Here is a 23,311-nt window from a genome sequence, read left to right as displayed (position 1 = left end):
CAAATCGTTTATGTGGAGACATGTAAGTGGGGGTATTTTATACAATGAGTTTGTATAAGACTGGACCAAGAAATATTTAATCTCTCTTTATAAATCCGTTAATTGAGAAGATTAATATTTCACATAATGATCATATGCGACTCGATCTTAATCCTGAGTGAGTTATGAACTCCTGCCTGTGAGGGCTTGTCCTTTAATTTAGATGGGTGAGAATGACTCTTTTAGCTGATTCAATATGCCTACCATTTTGAGACTTGACCAAATAGGGAGTTGGGAACATAATATCATGAGATGGAATTCACTTATTTCAATATAAGAAAAGTAGATTAATTGTTCTCTTAAGTACTGATTTCAGGACTTGAACAATGGGGCCCCACCCTCTTATTGGCCCGAGAGGGACTTGGTTAATGATTGGATCATAAACAAATTGTTCATTAGAGAATCAGTGGTACTTAAGGTGAAAGATGTAATTACAGGAGTAAAACGGACTTTTGACCCAGCTGTAATTATGAACAACTTGTGAAGGATCGACTTGCTTGTAATGATTATATCAATAGACATAGTTTGTCCTACCGTGCATAAGAGTGCAACTTTAGGTCTATAGTAGAGTGATCTATATAGTTAATGAATGGAAATTGATTAATTAAGTTTAATTAATTAATTTTGTATCATTGTAGCTTATAATCGGTAGGTCCATAAGGTCTCCTCGCTAGCTCATAGTAATAATAAAAGGCTCAATTTATTTGAAAGAAAATTTGAAGAGATGAAATTGATATTTAATATATTAGATATATTAAATATAAAGGAGAAAATAAATTTAATTTGAAATGGCACATTAATATTTAATATATTAGATATATGAAATAAATAAAGAATATCTATTTAATTTGAGGGTTCAAATTAATATTTAATATTTAATTATTAAATATATTAAATATAAATTGAGAAAAATATATTAATTTAAAGATTCAAATTAATATTTAATATATTACGCATAATAAAAAAAAATATTTTTTAAATATTAAATCAGTATTTCGATACATTAAATAAAAATATATTTGAAATTTGAATGAGATACAAATTAGTTAAATATATATTAGGATTATCTAAGGTATAATATCCTAATATATTAATATGCAAATATATTCTTCTAGAGTCCTTATAAATAGGACCTTCGGGTTGAGCCAAAGATGCATCAATCTCTCCTATTTTTTCTGGAGAATGAAATTACATTTCAACGGAATTCTCAAAATTATTCTTCTCCAATTCTTTAGTGATTTTCTTTTAAGAAGTTCCTATAAGTTTTGACCTTGGGTTCGAGTCATAGCAAGGAAGATCTCGTAGAATGTTGATGAGCTTTTGCATAGTTGGAAAACTTCAAGGACTTGCAAGCTAGGGTTTTTACAAAGGTAGAGTTTTTATTCTCGTATTTATTGCTTTTGTTTTAATTCATAATAAAAATCAAAATGGTTACCAATGCTTCCGCTATGTGGATGAAGAGTTCATTCCCTTCGATTTGAACTACAAAAGGTAGTACTTAAAACTCCTTGAGTTTTAATGCTTTTAGACATGCTAACTAATTTACTAAAATTGATGTACTTATAGTGCCTAAGATCCAAATTGCTTCCGCATGTGTGATGCTAACACCATGACTCCTCCCTCAAGTGTGTGGATTACTTGTATGTGTACCTGTTTCTGAGGGCGCATGAGGTTGTCTCTTTTCATTGTTTTAACCTTCGTTCATTTGCTTATACTTCGATTTCGATTCTGACCTTATTTTCGTTTGAGTTATGACTCTAATTTCACACTAGAGAAATTTCAAGAAGAAAAAAAAAAAGTTATCTCATGAAGACATGTGTCACCCATGTAAGTATCAATTTGGACTTTCTTTCAAGTGTTACTTATAGGAGCGGCTGACGTGCTAGTATTTATGCATGTTTTACTTTAGGTGGTTAGAATATGCATGATTAGGACTTTAGAAGGACAATTTTGAAGGAAAATACACGACATGTTATAGAAATTATAAAAATGTCCCTACAATGATATCATTTTGAGATGTATGTTGTTTTTAATACTTTCCACTACGGTAGAAAGGAGAATGAGATGTTGTGATTTGTGCTCTAAGTGATTGATGGATGGTATCTCTTTATTGAGCTTATGGTTAGAATAAGAATAGGACGCCAGAGCTAGGGTGGTTTCAGTTGACCTAGGTCAGTACTAGACTGAGCACCTTAGGATCATGAGTTAGAGGTCTAGACCTTAGTGCTCTTAGAAATGAGATTAATCTCGAGGAGAAATGCCCTTAAAAATATGGATAATTACGAACATGTCATTCTGGCAAGAATACGAGTTTCCACCGTGACCATATGCACAAAATCTATCAAATCTGAAAGTCAACCTTTTGATCTAAAAAATTGGACACAATCTATAACACTCAGATCCGGGATAATAGGTTAATGTTTTTAATTTAATAGGACTCCTTTCTTTTCTTCCCATCTAGAAAGAAAAAAAGGCTAATATTAATAGTCATTAATTAATAGTTACCAAGATCCAATCTATAACACTCACTGAGAACACATCCAACTGCTAGAATTTAGAACTAAGGACGATAAGGCTATGATCTGAGTAGATAATTCGAACTGAATATCCAAAAAAACTCAAAATAGAATTATGACAATTTTGGACATTTCAATGGTGGTGGATCATCCACCTATAAATCATGAATGAGGGGCAACTAATTGGAACAAGAAGTGAGCCTAATCAAGTCCTGAATCGAGAGTTACGAGCGTTTAGATTTTGGACATCATGTTCTCAGGTTAACCACAAATTCGAGAGCTACAGTCCATCATTCCTCCTCAAACTTATTTCTACACCTTCTAAGCAAGCTTACCCATAAGTTTGGTGAAGGGAGGAAGCTTCGAAAATGTCCCAATCCTATTCCCCCAATTCTCTCCGCTGTTGAAGGCTGAAAGGAGAGAACGAATCCAATTCGAGGCTACATAAGTATTCACCAGATGAGACCTATCGCAATCAATTTTTGCACACCTAATGATCAGTTTTTAAGAAGGACGCGAGAGAGACAACCTCATGAACATGAGTAATCAAGGAAATTTGATATCAAGTAAGATTTGGGTTAAAACTCGAATCCTTTTTTACGACCCTTAATACTCAAAATTTAATGCTCATTTAGCTTGAGGGTACTAAATGAGGTGTGTTTGATGAAGTAGCTGAGGTCTAATACGCCCCGAATCGAGCTACCGAATAGAAGGAAGAATCGTGTTTTGGGTTGAGGTGTAGACCGAGGAAGAAAACTCGAAATTAGCCTCAACCATGCCTAGTCGTTTTCCTTAGGGTTATTCCTGTAGCTTCAGTAAAGTATAGGGGAGATTTTTGGTGAAGAAGGCGTGGCCTAATAGAGTCTAGATCGTCCTGCCCAGTAACAAAACTTTTGGGTTTTCTCCGGCGACTAAAATAGTTTTTCCTCAACTTTGGATTCCTATAACTTACGTAGTAGTTCACGAGAAAGTGAGATACCAATTTCAAACTCTTCATTGACACTCCAACTTTAAATTTCATGAAAGAATCAAGGGGAGAAATGTCATAGAAGGGGCTGGCAGACTCCATTTTCAGACGAAGGGCACTGTTATGCAGCATCTTCTACCCTTGCGGGAGAAAGAAGACGGTAATGTGGCTGGTTCAATATTGTCCCTCCTTGGTTTTCATCAAATTGAATCCCTTCTTTGCCAATTATCACAAAATTCATAATGGTTCGAGAAACTAGACTCGAAGTTACCCAAGAAAATTTGGAGGAAATCGAGTTTTGAAAGCTCGAGAATCGAGGCCCCGAACACTGTACAAGAGGTAAGTAGCCTTTAGTTCGTTATCTAGATGACCTTCAAACGCTATGAAATTTTGTATTAGACCTTATTCTATAATGTTAGATGATGTTGTGAAGATTGAAAGTCATTGAGAAACATCAAGTAGCTTAACCAAGACATGGGGTAAAATGACCCTAATACCCCTCCTATGATTTCACCCCACTATAGGACTAATAAGATACCCATGTTACATGAAACTCCTCCTATGATCCTATAACAGTGGTACCGAATCACTAGTAGGATTCCATACTCATTATGCCATGTTAGCAACTCTTTATCATTTTTCTAAAGAAAAACCTTCAAGTTTCAAAGCCTAACCCATTATGTTAGGTATAAACCTAGTTCATCAATAATTCAAGAAAGTACCTAGGACTACATGAGTAACCTACTAAATAAGTTGCTAGGCTCGATGCTCATAAGTAATCATTTTCTTCCATTATGATGTTTACTATGAGGCCCCTGTTCCTCTTTAGGTGGGAGGCCATGCAATATGCATCATGAGCTGGATCTTATCATGGGCTTACCTTTTCCATCACCTAAACAAGATGCCCTACACCACGATTTACAAGCAGGATAACACGATTACGACGGCACCACTCATGAATTCATGTGGAGAGAATTAAAGATTACTTGATGGTAAAGTTTTCAGGATCAGTAACATTATGATCCCTAAGTATTATGTTCCTAAAAACATAACAAGAAAGGATATCCTAACTTAATATCACAATTAAAAGCCTATAAGTAGGCTATTTATTGAGTTTTTATTCACTCCATCTTTATCATTTTTTTCAAGTAACTAGGAGCTGGTCAGTGAATAGAAGCAGACTTTGGAGCGAGGGCTATGGACTAACCCGATCTTTAACTTACTACATTTTGTGTTTATCTTTTGTGTCTGTTTCTTATTTTGCGTTTGAATTGGTCTATATAACCACTAATTATTATTAGTATAAATGTATGAACTTATGTTTTAGCTATCTTTTAAATTATTTTACAAAAAAAAAAAAAAAAAAAGTCTTCACAAGCAGCACCCTACCAAACCGTAGGAGCATAGAAGTAAAACCATCGAGCCAAGCATAGGGTAGATAATGTAGGGTTGCCTTTATCTAGGTAAAATGACCGGGAGTCTTTTGAATAGGACCTTTGCGATGTACACCCATTCTAAAAGGGAGCGTGGAATCATGCATATAACCTAGTAGCTAGCAAGCACACGAGATCACATCTCATACTCAGAGTGACTCTAGGACTCATTGGAAGGGTCTGCAAGTTAACTTGCCAATGATGATGGTTAAGACAAGCTAGATGCCATACGATATATGAGCTAGATGCCATACAATGATATTTTGAGATATATGTTGTTTTTAATACTTTCGGATGTTATCTCCTTATTGAGCTTATAGTTAGAATGTAACAACTCAAGCTCACCGCTAGTAGATATTGTTTTCTTTAGAATTTCCCTTTCGGACTTCCCCTCAATGTTTTTAAAACGCGTATACTAGGAAGAATTTCCCTTTCCACACTTTTATAAAGAATTTTTCATTCTACTCCCCTAACGGAGGTAGGATCTCATAGCTTCAATCAGCCAACTACAACCTACAACAAGTCCATTTGTTTTATGACTTATTATCTCAACCACTTAGGCCTAGAGGTCCATTTGTTTTATGACTTATTATCTCAACCACTTAGGCCCAGTGGAAGAGAAATGAGACTTCAATCTTGTCATCTCAACCAATGAAACCTAAAGATAGGCCTAAAAAGAAGGGTGAAAAATGGGGTGAAAAATGGGGTGAAAAATGGAATAGTACGTTAAAAGAAGTTTCTACATGTAAGCCTGATGACAAATGTTTTGCACAAAATAGAGAAGTGGAAAAATTTAGTATTTCTTCTGAAGACAAATATTGATTAGGAACCAAGCAAAGTTGAAACTAGAGAGAAATGTGCGGACATCCTCACCAAGACCGTAGCAAGGGTTAAATTTGCAGACATACGTGAGTTGCTTGAAGTGAAGAATCTCGAGCAAAGTCAAGCTTATGGAGGAAAATGTGAGTTAATAAGCTTGACTTAGTGAATAAAATTATTAACTTAGAGCAATTTTAAGATAATTTTCCAATGTGCGACTCCATCACATATTGGTTTTGACCCTCGATTGAATCACACCGAAGTAAATAACTGAAACACAAATAAACTAACTTGGGAGGGAGGGGAAACTTTCTTTGTACTAGAAAAAACTTTAAGCACTATGCTTCTTAATTTCTTTTGTTGAGAATAAAACATACCTCCGATGATTATTTATAGGGGAAGAAGCACTAATAATTTTCATAAACTTGCTCCACAAGTTAAAAAATCGAACAAAAAAAAAAAAAAAAAACAAAATCAAGTTTGAGGTCAAGCTTATTGACTCACAATCTCCCTTGCTAAAAATTCTTTACTCACATCCTTGCAAATTTAACCCTTGCTAAGGCCGGGGTGATTTGCACATTTCTCTCTAGGGTATAAACTCCACAACGATCTATTACTTCTTGACACACCCACAGGGGAATTGGAAGCGAGTTTTGATATATTTTTTTATGCGTCAAAACACCAGGTTCTCCATGGATGCAAGCACAAATTTTTTTGTTAATATATTGAGTTACTACCTTTAGCTTACTTTTGGTTATTTGGCACAAGTTTCTCAATTGCAATACTTGACATGATGTTACAGTTGCTGACATAAACTCGGGCTCACAAGAAGATAGTGTCACGGTTCGCTGCTTCTAAGATTGCTAAGTGCTAAAGTTTTCATTGATATAAAATATCATTCATGCAGTACTTTTCTATCGTCAATGTCTCTAACTAAATCACTATCGATAAAACTGACTTGTTCTTCCGTCTCTCGCCCTCTTTGATTCTTCAACTCATAGCTTGTGGTTTCTTTCACATAATGGAGAATGTGTTTGACCACTTGATAATGCATCACAGTCGACTTCTCCATGTTCCTACTCACCATTCTAACTTTCTAACAATATACGAAAGATCTAAATGAGTATGAGTTAAGTACCTTAGATTTTCAATAACACACCTGTACTCGATGGAATTCACCAAACTTCCTTCTACATCTTTACTTCCCTGGGATAAAAAAATTATTAACTAAACTTTTTAATAAATCCATTTTAATTCATTAACTCTAGTTCTCCTTAATATAGACCTAGAGTTGCAATCTTGTGTATTGTAAGACAAGTTGTATCTAGGGACATAACCGTTGCATATAAGTTGATCATTCACGAGTTGTTCATCAATACACTTGGTTCAAAAATTCGTTTAACCTCGTAAGTACATTTGATACCTCAAGTAATTGATCCTTTAATGCACAAGATGTTTATGATCAACTAAGTCATTCTCAAGCGAGTCAGAAAATGAATTCTCATTATTCAAGTCCCGAAATTTGTAGTTAGAGAAAGTAACTAATCTATGGAAGAAGTGAATTCTATATTTTGAGATTATGTTTTCAAATCCTTAGTAAAGGTTCCAAAATGATAGATTTATTGAATTGACTTCAACCGTCACTTCCACTTGCAAATCAAAGAACAATCCTTCACATGGAGGATTTTATAACTAAAAAATAAACATAAAGTCAAATATGATTATATTGTGAATGAGAATGTTTGCTTAATCCACCATTTTGGTGTGTGAAAGTTCTCTATTATTTATAATCAAATAAATTATAAGGATATGGAAAGACTAATAAACAAAAATAACAATAAATGAAAAGGTAACTACGGCAAGAAGACAAATATCTAATAAAATATTAAATATAATATATATGGTAAATTATAATTTATTACTAAATATCCTTAACACCCCACCGCAAGCTAAGCGTCGGATTTGAACGAACGTGAAGCTTGGATCTGAAAAATTCAAAGAGAGGTTGAGAAACACTTTTCATGAAGATGTCAACAACCGGGTTCAGAGGAGGTGTAGAGATACACTTTCTTGGGCATCGAAAACTGCAGAGGGATCGTCGCTAAGCGGCGATGCTGTCTTGGCTTCGACGATAATATGTCTAACTCATGAAGAGGGATCGTCGCTTACCGACGATGCTGCCTTGGCTCTGGTGAGAATATGTCAACCCAAGAAGTAGAGGGGAAACCTAGAGCAAGGGACAAATACAATGTTGAAGCCGAAAGAGTCACCACAGTGGGCGAAGAAGCCAATTTTGGCTAGAAGGGCGTCGGCGACTTGGTTGGCGAAGAGGCCAGTGCGGCGCCCAGATTCCAAAGGTAAATAGAGGTCGATGGGCTTATTGAGATTCTGTATATTTTCGAAGAGAACACTGATGAGGATCATGAGATTAGGGTTTTTGTGAAGGATGAAGGGTTGATTGGGAAGAAAATGAGGGAGACTATGTTGGCTAAGGGAAAACCGATTGGGTTGGAAAAGGTAAGATTGTATGTACAGAGTATGGTGAAAGGTGATTTGGAGGTCAATAGGGTGGAGTCAAAGAGTAATCAATTGGCTCCACTTGCGGCAGCCATGACAACTGCCCCTGCGACATTAAAGCAAGCAATGGTGGTGGAGAAAAATAGTAGAGGATTCAGAAGCCATTAAAAAAAAAAAAGGATCGGGCTTGTTAAACCGAAAAAGGCTCTGATATCGTGAGAATGTTTGCTTAATCCACCACTGGTGTGGGAAAGTTCTCTATTTATAATAAAATAAATTAGAAGGATATGAAAAGAGTAATCAACTTAAATAACAATAAATAGAAAAATAACTATGGCAAGAAGGCAATATTTGCCTTCTAATAAAATATCAAATATAATATATATGGTAAATTATAATTTATTACTAAATATCTTTAACAGTCAAATATTAATCTTCTTAATCAACTAATTTACAAAAAAGAAAAAAAAAATAAATATTTCACCGGAACATATTATGCAAACCTATTGTATATGATACCACACTCACATGTCTACACATGAATAATTTAGATCAAATCATTAGGATAGTTTTACCACAATAATCCATATACTATTAATCTCATATTAAGGAAATAAAATTTATGAATTTATTATGATAGTTAGAGGATATCAATTTCAACTTGAACAACTTCATTCCTCGCCGTAAAATAAGACTTTAAGAGAGAAATAAAGTGAAACACACCGGAATGAATGAGTACAAATCAAGAGCCAAAAACTTCAAAATAAGAATTATGAAAAATTATGTACGCCACCATTGTTGGCCATATAGCTCTGAACATTTTCCCATGCCCCGCTCAACCACCACCACCAAAATTATATCCCATTTCAAATTCTTATCTAGTCATTAAATTATGTTTAAATTGCGAAAATCAAGAAACAACGGAACCACGGAACCACGGAACAAACTTTGTAGGTCCCACTAAACATGAAAATACAAAATATGTCGATCTGTTACATAAATTTTGGATACCAATTAGGGAAAATTGTCTGTTGTGTTCGTATGTTGGAAATACAAATGGCTGCATTATGAGTGAATCAGAGCATGAATTTGAAAGGGATTATGAAAACAAAAATTAAGTAGGTACAGAGGTTTGTTCTTCATGTAATTTTGATATGAATCGAGAAGAACTTATTTGAATTAAAATTCGTTAAATGTATGGAAAATCAAAATTGAAAGAAGGGGGGGGGGGGGGGGGAAGGAATTGTACTTTTTCACTTTTTTTCTTCCTTTTTCTCTTCCTTTTTCTCCTCTTTTTTCTCCTCTTTTTTCTCTTCCTTCTTCTCCTCTTTCTTCTCCTCTTTCTTCTCTTCCTTTGCAGGTCCGACTGATATCAAGTCCACTTTACCTACTTTCTTCAATTTCTTCACAATCGCCACCGCGTCCATCGATCCTATCACCGTCAGTTTCTGATCCTTCAGATCCGCCGCGATCGAATCAACACCTAATCATCCAAATGATTTCATATCGCTTTTCAGTTTACGATTCCAAATGATTTCACATCGTTTTTCAATTTCCGATTCCGAATGATTTCATATCGTTCTTCAATTTCCGATTCCAAATGATTTCATATCGTTCTTCAATTTCCGATTCCAAATGATTTCATATCGTTCTTCAATTTCCGATTCCAAATGATTTCATATCGTTTTTCAGTTTACGATTCCAAATGATTTCAAATCGTTTTTCAATTTCCGTTTCCAAATGATTCCATATCGTTTTTCAGTTTACGATTCCACATATCGTTTTTCAGTTTCCGATTCCAGATGATTTCATATAGTTTTTCAGTTTCCGATTCTTTTCAGACAACAGAACAAACAAACAAACAAACAAACAAACAGAGTCGATCGATTTTCCACACTTAGAGATCGAAAACTCGGAAGAAAGATTTGGACAAAAAAAAAAAAAAAAAAAAAGAACAGAGAATCGGAGACGAACCGTAGATGTCGGCAGCAGCTTCGATTGCCTTCTGCTTCGTCTTGTCGTCAGTCATGGTCATCACCTTCAGCACAACTTTCTGCAGAAGATCGAAGAGAAAACAGAAATGTAATAGAAGAAAGAAAGAGGAGTGAGAGAGAAAAAGGAAGAGGAGAAACCTGAGCCATTTGGGTGAAATGTGAAAGAGAATGAAGAGAGAAAAATGTTTATAAAAGAAAAAATGGGGAGCGTAAGGGAAAGTCGCTATCTAACACCGCGATTTCAAAGAGTGAAAAGCCAAAAGGCAGAGAGAAGGGATTATATTCTTTTTTTATTATTATTATTATTATTATTATTATTTTCAACAATGACGCATACTCATGTCATGAAAATCTTCTTTTCAAATTCTTCTTTTCAACTTGGATTAAGACTTTCTTTTTCAAAAAATAAAAAAATAATAATAACCACATAAATTATTATATTTTTAAATTCTACTTTACAAAAACTATTTTTATCTTACCAACTTACATAGAGGTGTTCATATGATTCGATAATCTTTCCAATTTAAATATTCAATCTAAACAATAAAATTTTGGGTTTGTAACTGTCCAAGCCACGGCTAACAATTATCATGTATACTGTCAACCTCATCATTTTAGAAGAGAATATGTTTTTGTAATGACCCTAGATTTCGATGTTAAAGTCGTCCAAACATATTCTTTTATGTGGAAATAAACATTTAAAACTTCATTGTAAAATATTTCCATGGACTTGCATGTTTGAAAACGTTTTTAAAATAATATAACAAAATATTAAATAAAAAAACAAAATATTGAAAGTAAAATATACCTATACTAACCTAAAAGTCTAAAAGATGAAATACCACTGTTTTATGCATGTGTTGTAGTCTTTACTAGCGATGTTGTTGTCAGCAATATAGGTGTATTTTACCTTTACCTAGAATAGAAGTAGCACATAGTTTGAGTATTTTAAGAAATAATCGACTTTACTTGAGGTTAGGGAATGCAAATCATGCAACTCATTATCTAGGGACCTATCGTTAAAATCATCATATGGGTGGCCTCTAGTCCGGACAAAATTGGATGTGTAGTACTTTCCTACACACGACCCACATATGCGAGCGTGGATCCCCAGGCGGTTCACGCCCTTGGACGCAACGTATCGCCGTTACCCTTACGATTTTAAAACACGTCTATTAAGAAGATGTTTCCACACCCTTGCAAAGAATGTTTTGTTCCTCTCTCCAATCGATGTGAGAACTCGCAAGGTTGGAATAGTTTTTTTAATGGAATATAATTTTTAGAAAACTGGAAATTCATTTCGGTTTATAGGTTGGCATTTATTTGGTCGAGTTCCTGAAAATAGTTACCACCTACTCCAACCCTACCTTACTTTTAAAAATATTAAGAATATTTAACGTTTGTAATGGACGTTAGTGATGTTTTGTGACTTGTAAGTGTTTCATATTTAAACCTTATTATATTGAGATTTTAATTACTAGTGTAACAAGTTATATAATTTTTTAAATCTAAAATAATATTAAATTGATATGATTTAGACATTTTAATATTTTTATATTTAAATTTTGTAATAAGATTGTTGTCTAAATATTTATATGATGGAATTTTAAGTGCAATTCTCGACCCCAGCGGTCGGGTCACTTCTACATTAATCATTTTCTAGGTAAAGAAAAAAAGTAGGGCCGTTCTAGTTGGTATGAGTGCTACACCATAGACTTAATTATGAAACAACAAACTTCTACAAATAGCATGATATTCTCCATTTTGAGCATAATGTCTACTGTCTTTGCTTTTAGGTTCCGCAAAAGGCCTCCTACCAATGGAGATAGGACTCCAACATAGAATGATTTCATGGTCTTGGAGTGAATGTCTTGTCACCATCAAGTATGTCTTATGAAAGATAATAAATGTGTAACGTAACGTTATAAATTAAGTTAATAAAAAAAAAAAATTGTGTCAACTGCCAGTGGACACGAATAATTCTGGCAACTACTAGAATTTTTGTCACCCACGCTGAAACACGACTCCGCGACCTCCATGGAGAGTCACACACCATCCCTGACCTCAGCATGCTCCTAAAACACCGCAAAAGAGAAAAATCGAAGAACGAGAGAGAGAGAAGTTAGCAAGGTTTTCCAGGGAGATCCAAGAACGAGACACACGACCGAAACAACCAAACCCAACGTCAAAACGTTTGACTCATGCCACAAGAAGGATCCTTGACGATCATACATCAATCTAAGGTACGTTCCATGCACTTTCCATGCGTGTCATGACCAGTAACGGAGTCGAGATTTCTGATTCCCTAAACGCTTTTAAATATGTGATTGTAGGCCTTTTTAAGTTACAAGACTTCGGCAAAGGAAGAAGGGAGGTGGATAGAGAAGTAGAGGAAGAAAAACGACGAGAAACTGCGACGGAAACGTCGAACAGAGGAGAGAGAAAGGTCATCGAAAAATCACACTGCGAGTAGGGTAAAGAAAAAGTATGACAGATCCGGATCTAGGCCGGACTCAACTCGTAACCCGCTCACCAACTGTTGTTCTCGGCCTAGCAACCAGCCTAGACGACTCGGCCTACACATGCAGCGGCCCACATCTGCAACACCTGCAACGCGCGACCCAACCTACAACCGATCTAGGCCGAACAGGATAACCCGTGACCAGCCTCTGCAACCCGCTCCTTCAGCCCACGCAAACCCGAGGCCTAGACCGAACCTTGGACCCAATCTACCGTAGTGCCCACATCTGTGGCAACTCAATTTGAACACCCACGACCGACCCGAACACCCGCGCCTCAACCCAAGAGGTAAACCACGACGTGGCCCACTCCTGTTGTTCCACGTGTCAACCTGTAGCAAAAGCAGCCCTTCGACTAGGTCGATTTGGATGACTCGACTCGACTCTTATGGCTCCTTGGCTTATCTAACTCAGGCATTCCAATTTTAGCCCGATTTCCACTGTACCGACTCTCCTGAACCTATTTTGAGTCTTAATTAAAGTACGTGAGGTCGTTTTAGTGTCGTATTTCACATATGTTATTTCGATTGTTCTTAAATTGTGAAACACTAACGAAAGGTGACGAACGGTTTAATAGGGAACGAACCATGACGACTCTTGGAGAAGCTTTCGAGGAATGGAAGCTAACATTTATAAATTAAGAAGAATGCCAGCTAAGGCCAACATAGTAAGTGGCCTAACCATAGAATAGGCTAGAGACTTGTTTGTCGTATGACGTACGATGTATGAGTTATGACGTATGATGTACGAGTTATGACGTATGATGACATATATGAGTAATATGATGATGTCTAATGATGCTTGATGACGTGAATGATGATTATGATGTATTTGATGGCATTATGATGACGATTTATGATTATTATGATTTATGCTACCTTAATATGATGATGTTTTCCATATTAAGCATGATATATGTTATGAATGCCATGTTGCATCATGCCAAGAAATCTGTTGAGGACACAACCCTACCGAGTATGAATAATGATGTTAAGATGAGTAACTAATGCGCATGTATTACTAATATAATATAGAGATGGAATTAGGGTGGTGTCAGCAACACGTTTTAAGGACGAAAAATAGAGGGACCTCATGCATTTCTCTATGTACATAAGCATTGGGATACATCCCCTTTTATGATGATGAGTGTGGACGTGCACGTTACAAATGATGATGGTGATCATGTTGAGCATGACACCTAGAGATCTGCTGACCTCCAGACGTCACTATAGACACCTAGCTCGACGATGATGGGTCCAGGGGGAGTACGAACTGCCTAGGGATTCATACGCACACGTGTGGATCATGTGTAAGGAAGTACTACACATCCAAGTTAGTCCAGACTGGAGGCCACCCCTAGGATGAGTTAATGATAGGTCCCTAGAGCATATTTGCATGTGTTTTGCATTTTTGCATGGCCCCTATAGTGGGGTCACTTAATGAGTATTCTTTGAAATACTCAGGTCCTGTGCTACATCATTTTTTAGGTAAAGGAAAGGTGCCCACGTACGGTTGATGGTGGCATCGCAAAGTAAAGATCATGACACGTGCATAGGATAGAATGTATTTAAATTCCTAAACCTAGGTTAGAATAGGTTGTCTTCCATTTCATATTTTTAAATTATTTCATATTTATTTTTATTCGCATTTCAGTATTATGTGTTAAACACGTAAGATCATGGCGGTATTTTCAAAGATGAAGTTGTTTTATTCTTTTGAAACTTTATTCTATAAACAATGTTGTTTTAAGAGTTATATTTTGCATATGAACTTAGCATGAGAAGTTAGTAGCCGGTAGAAATTTAGGATTGTTACAAAATGACACTATGTTATGTTATGATTTACTAAGCATAAAATGTTAATGCTACATAATGTATTTATTATTCCGAACATGTTTAGATTTAGCAAGATTTGCACTATAATTGTGGAGTTACAATTTCATAGGCTACTTAACACTAGTATACGCACGAAAAAGACTTTGACAAGGAATATTAGATATTTCAATTAGTAGTCTTGAAACATAGTTAAACGATATATCATTATCACCATAAAGATGAAAAAGGAAGTACCCACATATACTAATGAGTAAGTTGCTTCAGATGAAAAAGTATTAAGAGAACATGGTAGATTGTAATGTATTATAGGTTGCAATAGATATTGAAAATAGTAGTATCGAATAGATATTGAGAATAGTAGTATCGAATAGATATTGAAAATAGTAGTATCGAATAGATATTGAGAATAGTAGTATCGAATAGATATTGAGAATAGTAGTATCGAATAGATATTGAGAATAGTAGTATCGAATAGATATTGAGACTAGTAGTATCGAAGGAAAATTATGTCACTGCAAAATACGTAAGGATGAAATTAAAGTAGTTGGTATGAACACAAAAAAGGTTATCAATGTGAAATTTCGAACATTGTGTACTTGTATGAATTTGTAGAAATCACGTGTCTTTAATGATGTTTGAGTTTTGAAAGTAGTGAAAGATAGAAATCTCCTTATCTTAGCTCTAGTTGTAAGGTTTGAAATGTGGTATGATAGTGTCGGGGTGATTTGAAGTTATTAAGCTATGATTTGGATAAGGTGTTATAATCATGTTAAAGTTTTATAGGCACTTTTTTAGATGAAATGTAGTATGAGATTTCCGAGATATGACTTAAATTTAAAAAACCATGATTAAGATTGAGCAAGGATTCTAATAGATGATTGTGGGACTTCTCCACTAGAATTAAATTTCAAAGAGCAGCATTAAGCTAGCATCAAGCATCAAGGAGTTGTAGTAGCTTTGGTCTAGACTAATCAAGTAAGTGGTCCTACTATCGGCTTGGTCGGAAGACTTGTCATATGTACGATGACACGTGCCTAGTGTCCCTTACATGTGTCATGTATGTTGATATGCTATACTATGATGATGTAATATGTTATCATGATGTGATGTGCTATGATATTATGATGTGTTATGGTGATGCATTATGTTAGGATGATGTGATATATTATGATGTTATGATACATCATGATGAAGATGCATTATGATATGATGACATAAGATATATGATGATGATATGACATAGTATGATGATATCTATTGTTACAATGATGTGCATGTATGAGATGTCATACTATATTATAATAATGAATGGTTTCTGATACATAACTCCGAAGTGATGTGATGAAGGATGAATGTATGAAAGCTTATGCATGCATGTTACCTAGGGTAATATGTGAAGAATGTGTGGGATTGTGTCCCATGAATGATTTAAGATGAAAAGTATAGAAACCTCATGCATATTAAATGTTCACTTATACTTTTCTTTTTATGATGAGTACAAACACGTACATTATGATGATGATCATCATCATCATCATGTCTTGCATGATGTACAAGGGTTTGTTGTACCTCCAGATGTCTGGCTATAGCCAATTAGTCTGACCATGTAGACCCAGGGGGTATGTGAGCCTACTTGGTGGGCCCATACTTGCACGTGTGAATCGTGTATAGAGAAGTACGACACATTCAATTTGTCCGGACTGGAGACCACCTCCATTGTTTTAAATGATAGATCCTTAATTATGATGACATGTATTTGCATTCCCTGACCCCAATAGCGGAGTCACTTACTGAGTATTTTAATAAAATACTCAAGCTACTTTTACTTCAGCCTGCATGCATGGGCAAATCTTCCAAATCAACAAGTTGAAACTCAATCTTGTTGATACTCATCTCCACAAAGTCTTATTCACTAATGGATTCCACCTTCATACCCATAATTCGAGAGACTAAGTCCACAAACTCAATCGTGTGTACAAGTTCGGACTGGATTCCACCTTCTCATTGTTTCGAGAGAGACTTAGTCTATGATTGCATCATGCACATATGGTTAGTTACACGATTAGTGATATTTAAAAATTAAGATGTAGTTATAGAGGCAAAATGAACTTTAGACTTACTGTGAACCACGATTGACTTGATAGGAAATGACTACATCTATGGTCACAACTTGTCTTATAATGCATAAAAGTGCGACGGAACGTCTGATGAATAAAAATTAATTTGTGAACTTAATGAATAAATTAAATATATTAAATTAGAGAAATATATTAATTATATTTATGATATATTAAATATTAAGGAGAATAATTATTAATGTATTATATATAATTATATATAATTAATTTTAATGAAATTCAAATATGTAAATATATATATTATTTAATTTTGATAATGAATTCAAAGGCGATGTGGTTCATGTCTTCATGAGGAGTCGCAGTCGTCTGCCAATTGTCAACGGTAATAACTGTTTGTGTTCCAGTCGGTGGGATTTGTGTTCTTAAGGATGGTGCGATTTCAGCACTCCAGCCGTCCATGTTGCCGCCAGGCTATGAAGGAGAATAAAATATTTCCTAAATAACATTGGTTTTCCATTTTAATATAATAACGTTGTCTCTATTTTGTTGGCTACGTCCGACGAGACAAAACCGTTCGTCTTCCATCCTTTTTTCTCTTCATTTTGTGATTACTATCTTTACATGTGAGTTCTGAGAGTTTGTTGGAGTGTAGGACTTTAGGGGTTGTGGGTTTGTTAGAGGTGCTGGTTCACGCGGGAAAAACTACGAACTCTCTCTCTCTCTCAGTTTTTCCGCTCTTTTCTTCCTCTGTGCAGGTGTTTGTGACATTGGCTGAAGGCTGGAGGAGGGAGGGAACGTCTAGGGAGGATCCGCCGAAGTCGTGGTTGTGAGATCCAAAAATTCTAGCGACATCGGTAAAAATTTAAATTTTATTTATTTAGTTACGTTTCATTACAACAAAACAATATACAAAAGTCTCGAAATATAAAGATATACTAATGCTTCAAAACAACCCCACTATGACCACAGAGCTCTTGAACGTTACTCCACCTCGATCAACAGCTTGCAAAAACCTCAAAAAGAAAATGAGAAAAGGGGAGTATAAAAATGTACTTAGTAAGCGACCTTGTTGCAGGCTCACATTACATCCTTAACCTAGTAAGTTACCACCGACTTTTCTTTGGGCTCTAAAAAGTACACTCTATAGTGGCACCAATTTATGTAGTCCCTCGTCTCCTCTTAAAGTGGATTTATTCCAAACGCAATAGAACCTTCTTACATAGTCCTTCGTCCCTTCTCAGGGTGGATTTGTTCTACACATAATAGTATATCCTCAATTAACTATTTGTGTAGCCCCTCGTCCCCTCTCAATGCAGGTTACTACACACGGTAGCAATTCATCATGTTATCTACGTATGTAGTCTCTCATCCCCTTTCAAGACAGGTTTGTTCTACACACAATATTGGTTTCTTATGTTCTCTACCCACGTAGTCCTACATCCCCTCTTAAGGCGGGTGTACGAACTTTAACCTGTTTCAACACACAACAGCAATTCCTTATGTTCTTTACTCATGTAATCTCTCGTCCCTTCTCAAGGTAGGTTTACGAGCTTTAACTCATTTCTACACACAGTAGTAGTTTCTCATGTCGCCTATTCATGTAGTCCCTCGTCCCCTCTCAAGGTGGGTTTACAGGCTTGACCTGTTTCTACATGCAATAGGGATTCCTTAAATTGATTTTGTTCACTATGCTAGTAGTCTCATGTGTTCTCATAATTTTCCTTGGGCATCGTGTAGATTACTAGGTTCTAGAGCGTCTATGTGGTTTAGGTCTCATCTCGTGTTTCTAGATCACTTGAAGTTAGCTTCTCAAGGCTAAACCAATTCTCTAGTTGCACCTATGTCTAGACCTCTAATCGTCACTCACAATCCTACGATGTTTGATCTACTGGAAAAGTTCTAACCTAAGTCAACATGTAAATTGCTCTGGTTCATGCATACTTTACCATAGAGATATTCTATCCATCACCTAGACCCCAATTAGACAAGGGGATAAAAATTACCAATTTACCCTTCGAGGTTGACTTTGTCCAATTTTCTCACTTTTTACTATTTTTTTATATTTTTCTTAAGTTCCAAGAATTTTTCTAAACATTTATCTCTTCTACCTCATCTATAAATTCAACATCTAAAACCCTCAATAAAATCTCAAAAATTTGACTTTAAAATGAAAAATTAGGTATTTAATTTTTGGCCCGAGCTCCAGTCCAAGATTGCTTCGTCAAATGGACTGGCCTTTTAGAGAGCAATACAATGTTGGATTAGCTCTGTCTTGTTGTGACAAGGGATGAGAGGAATCGATGAATAAATGTCTTAGTTGGTTGAGGGGCGACGGATCCCGTGTTACATGTTTTTTTTTTTTTTGTTTAATTTGACTTAAAATTTACTGTATTTTTTGTATTTTATTTTATTTGCTTTTATCTTCTCTTTTTAGTCATGGTCTAAGATTCAAAATCTCGAAAATCGAGTATTCAAAAAGCTACTGCTCGAAGAACTTCAATAAGCTAAAAGTTCTACCTTTAACAAGTCCAAGGTCAAAATCCTTTAAGAAGTTATGAGTGAGACACTTTCAATAAACCAATAGTCGAAGACCTCTAATACGCTACAACCTAAAGATCTTCGAGAAGCTAGAATTTGATGCAATTTAGTATATATATGGTTCCGAGTTATAATTTTGGCCAACTCATGGTTTTCATTTTTTTTTTTATGGGATGCTGTTACTAAAGACCATAAAACCTACACAGGATAGTTGTATTTTTATTTTGTAGATTTTAAGTTAGTCTAAGACACCGTTTTAATCTTTTTTTTATTATTTTATTTTTGCATGGGACATTTCTAGTTATTTTATCTTAAGACTCTTATGAAAACGTATAAGTCTATGACATTATTTTATGAAATTGTTTTAAATGAATGTTTATGCATAAAGAGGTTACATCATGCATATGGCGACTCTGTTTTAGTAGGGAATTAGGGTTGTTAGAGTTGATATCAGAGTTCTACGTTATAGATTCTGTAGACTAACTTAGGGAGTAGGGTTAATATATTTCATGGTTCCACTGCTGATGTTTCATCTCCATTAGACATGTCTTACAAAAGATAATAAATGATGTTGTTTTTTTATGTTATGATTTACCTGGTATGAAATGTGAATGTTAATTGATTTATTGATGATGTTTAAATTTAGCCAGATTTGTATTGTGAATGGGGAACTAGTGTTTAGTAAGATACTAAATGTTAACATACGCATGAAAATGATTTTGTTAAGGAAAGTTAGATGTTTCAGTTAGACATCTCGAACGTAGATAAAATATGCATTGTTATGACCATAGAGATGGAAAGGAATGTACCATCATATACTGACGAGTAAGTATTTTCAAATGAAAATGACTAAGGTGTGAGGGTTGTAAGTTGATTTAAAGTTATTTAGCTATGGTAGGATAAAACGTTAGGATAATGGCCACAGTTTTATAAGTATTTGTGGAGATGGCCTGCAATATGATATTTTCCAGATGTCTTAAAGGTACGAAGCCATTTGGGCAGAGGATCCACGATGGTAAAAAAAAAGTCTCTAAATCGAGTAGAAGTTCCATGGTAATCTTCTCTATACCTCTACATGAATACATTACAATAGCTTGGTCTCTAAATCAAGTAGAAATTCCATGGTAATCTTCCCTATACCCCTACGTGAATACATTACAAAAGCTTGGTATAAAAAATTTCTATAGAAAGTTAACGATGAGTTTTCATAGTCATGCCAAGATGTTTCAAAATAATACGTAGCTAAATTTCAAGATTGTTAAAATGAGGTTTAGAGAATTAGACTTGGAGAAGAATGTAATGGATGAAACTAATTAAACTATTGGTCTAGTTGGTGGAAGAAAGCCAGTCATCTTAAAAGTAAGAAAATTAAAATTAAGGTTGAGTTAAGTATTTTAAGGTTTTTCAACGTTAGTGTCCACATGAATAGTGATCTCAATGAAGCATCAGAGCCATGAACCTACTAAATAGATTCGATTGCTCATTAAATCTTATGAAAATACTCAATGTGTTATAATAAGGTTATGTATGAAATTTGGTTATCATTAGATTATGAGAAGGGGATAAACCAAGGGATAAGTGTAAAATGACTAAAATGCCACTGTAATTATGTACCTGTAGTTATGACCAAAGTGATCCCTCTATGGCATAAAATTTGACGAGGAACCTTATTTCATGGGTTAAAATGATTATATACAGTTACAAGACCTACCATGCTGAGAATTTAAAACAAGGTTTGGGGTGGTTAATGTCCAAATACCCCTATGAAAAATTTAAGATGTTTTCAAGACCCTAAGAAACTCAAAATTCTATGTAAATTTATATGAGACTTATTTATAATACTAAGGGTAAGTATGTAAGATGTTTTCTTAAAAAACTCAAAATTCTATGTAAATTTATATGAGACTCATTTATAATATTAAGGGTAAGTATGTAAGATCTTAAAAAGATTGGAAAAATTGGGATATGAACCCAGAGGTAAAGTACGTCGTTACCTCCCAAGACATTTTATAAGAAATCAAGGTAAATGAATACCAAGTGACAAGATTCTTATGAAAGATTTATGCATGCAAAGACATGGGTTAGGATGTACCTGTTAAGAATTTTTCCTTAGTTTGCTTCAAGACTTAACAAAAAAAAAAAAAAAAAAAAAATCTATTAGAACGAGAACCCAAGATATCCTAAAAACTTCCCAATGAGCAATGCAACATGGTCCTATGACACAGAATACGTCGTAGGGAACTCATGAAACTAGATGTCGAAATATTTCTTTACACTTCATAATTGGACTACTAGATGGCTGATCTTTGCAGTCATGTTGTATTAATTAAGAAGATGAATATGAGGTTGAATTGGAACTTGAGGAGCAAATTTGGACTGGTACAGATAATAATTAGTAACTCCGGCCTAGGTCGACCAAATAAGTGGCTCTACCATTGATATGGTTGATAGAATTTGTCTTATGTATAATGACACATTCCCAGTAGCCTTACATGCGACATATGTTTGATATGCTTGTTATGTACTAGGATATGATACATTTCAATGATATGATGTATTGTGATGATATGATATGGTTTGTGATATAATGTGTCCAAACATGCCAAGTAATATTAGAATATGAATGGATGTCATTTTATGCTTTGATTAATTATGATATGCTATGAAATGCCATGAGATTATGTGACATCATTACATTAGGCCATGATCATATGTATGACATGCAATGAAATATTAGAGACAAGGAGGTTTATGATGTACAACCCTATGATATGAATGAAATGAAATGAAATTGAGACAAGGGTTGTGTTGCATGATTTGCTTACCATGAACATGTTGATGCATAAATGTATGTTCACGTGCATAGGGATATTTTCCTTTATGATGAGTACGAATGCGTACATTATAAATAGGAAAATGATCATCATATTTAATATGATGCTATGACGGTTGCTATTCCTTTTGAGTGTTAAGCAACAACACCAGAGACGCTAGCCTGACCAACCGGAGACACAAGGGGTGTGCAAACCGTCTTATGGATCCATATTGTTAGAAGAATTTGATTAGGTCAAAACATTTAGAGTATTTTCAGAAATCTAGTTTAAATATTTTTTTTTGTTTAGATTTGTTTACAAGATTTGTGGTTAGATTCTATTCATGGTTATTTGTAAGAATATAAAAGCGAAGTTCAATATTCAATAAGATCATCACTTCGAACTTCATTGGCTTATGTGTCTGGCTTAGTTATGTCAAAACCTAACAATTGGTATCAAAGCCGCAATTTTTGAGTGATCAAATAGAGAGAGTATGAGTGAAGACAAAGTTTTAACGAGGATCCCTCACTTCGATGGTCACTATGATCATTGGAGAGATTGATGGAAAATTTGCTCAGAGCAAAAAGGCTATGGAGTGTGGTGGAGATTGGTTTCTCAGAATAGGAAGGAACAAAATTTGCTCAGAGCAAAAAGGCTATGAAGTGTGATGGAGATTGGTTTCTCATAAACAGAGAAGGAACAATGTTGACTGAGGCACAAAAGTGCCACCTTGATGATGCTAGACTCAAAGATCACCAAGTAAAGCATTACCTCTTCCATGCAATTGATCGTACTGTCTTTGAACAAATCTTGGATCGTTGCACAGCCAAGATTGTGTGGGACTCAATGAAGCGAAAATTTGGTGGAAACCAAAAAGTGAAGAAATCTCTTCTTAATGCACTAAGGAGAGAATTTGAGATCCTAGAGATGAAGAATGATGAAAGTATCATAGATTATTTTGCAAGAATGATGATAACTTCCAACAAGATAAAAGCAATGGAGAAGATATGCCAGACAAGAAAATTGTAGAAAAAATTATGCGTACCCTGACTGAAAAATTTACTTATGTTGTAGTATCCATTGAGAAATCCAAAGATACTGATAATATGTCCATTGATGAATTACAAAGTTCATTGGTGGTGCATGAACAAAAAATTTCGAAGATCCAACATTAATGGAGAGGAGCAAGTTATAGAAGTCGAAGGACGAACAAAAATAAGTAATGGAGGAAGAGGAACTTACA

General features: G+C 35.0%; 1 protein-coding gene across 1 annotated transcript; it reads right to left on the bottom strand.

The window, feature by feature from the left end:
• Positions 1 to 9,258: 9,258 nt before the first annotated feature.
• On the bottom strand, positions 9,259 to 10,519 carry LOC111811534 (Copper transport protein family). Its single transcript, XM_023698428.2, has 3 exons — positions 10,424 to 10,519; positions 10,266 to 10,344; positions 9,259 to 9,774 (listed from the first exon to the last, which is right to left on the bottom strand). The coding sequence occupies exons 1-3, from the start codon at positions 10,430 to 10,432 to the stop codon at positions 9,545 to 9,547; spliced, it is 318 nt and encodes a 105-aa protein (XP_023554196.1). The 5' UTR covers positions 10,433 to 10,519; the 3' UTR covers positions 9,259 to 9,544.
• Positions 10,520 to 23,311: the final 12,792 nt, after the last annotated feature.

The sequence above is a fragment of the Cucurbita pepo genome, chromosome 15 (assembly GCF_057944985.1).
Source record: "Cucurbita pepo subsp. pepo isolate OVF chromosome 15, ASM5794498v1, whole genome shotgun sequence".
Classification (NCBI taxonomy): Eukaryota; Viridiplantae; Streptophyta; class Magnoliopsida; order Cucurbitales; family Cucurbitaceae; genus Cucurbita; species Cucurbita pepo.
The sequence above is the reverse complement of the archived record's forward strand: the minus strand, read 5'-3'. Positions and strand labels throughout refer to the sequence as shown.

Bases quoted from the DNA above. Each gene is read 5' to 3' on its own strand.
- LOC111811534 (XM_023698428.2), bottom strand. The intron at 9,775-10,265 runs GTTCGTCTCCGA...TTGGATGATTAG, and splicing joins AGCTGCTGCCGACATCTACG to GTGTTGATTCGATCGCGGCG.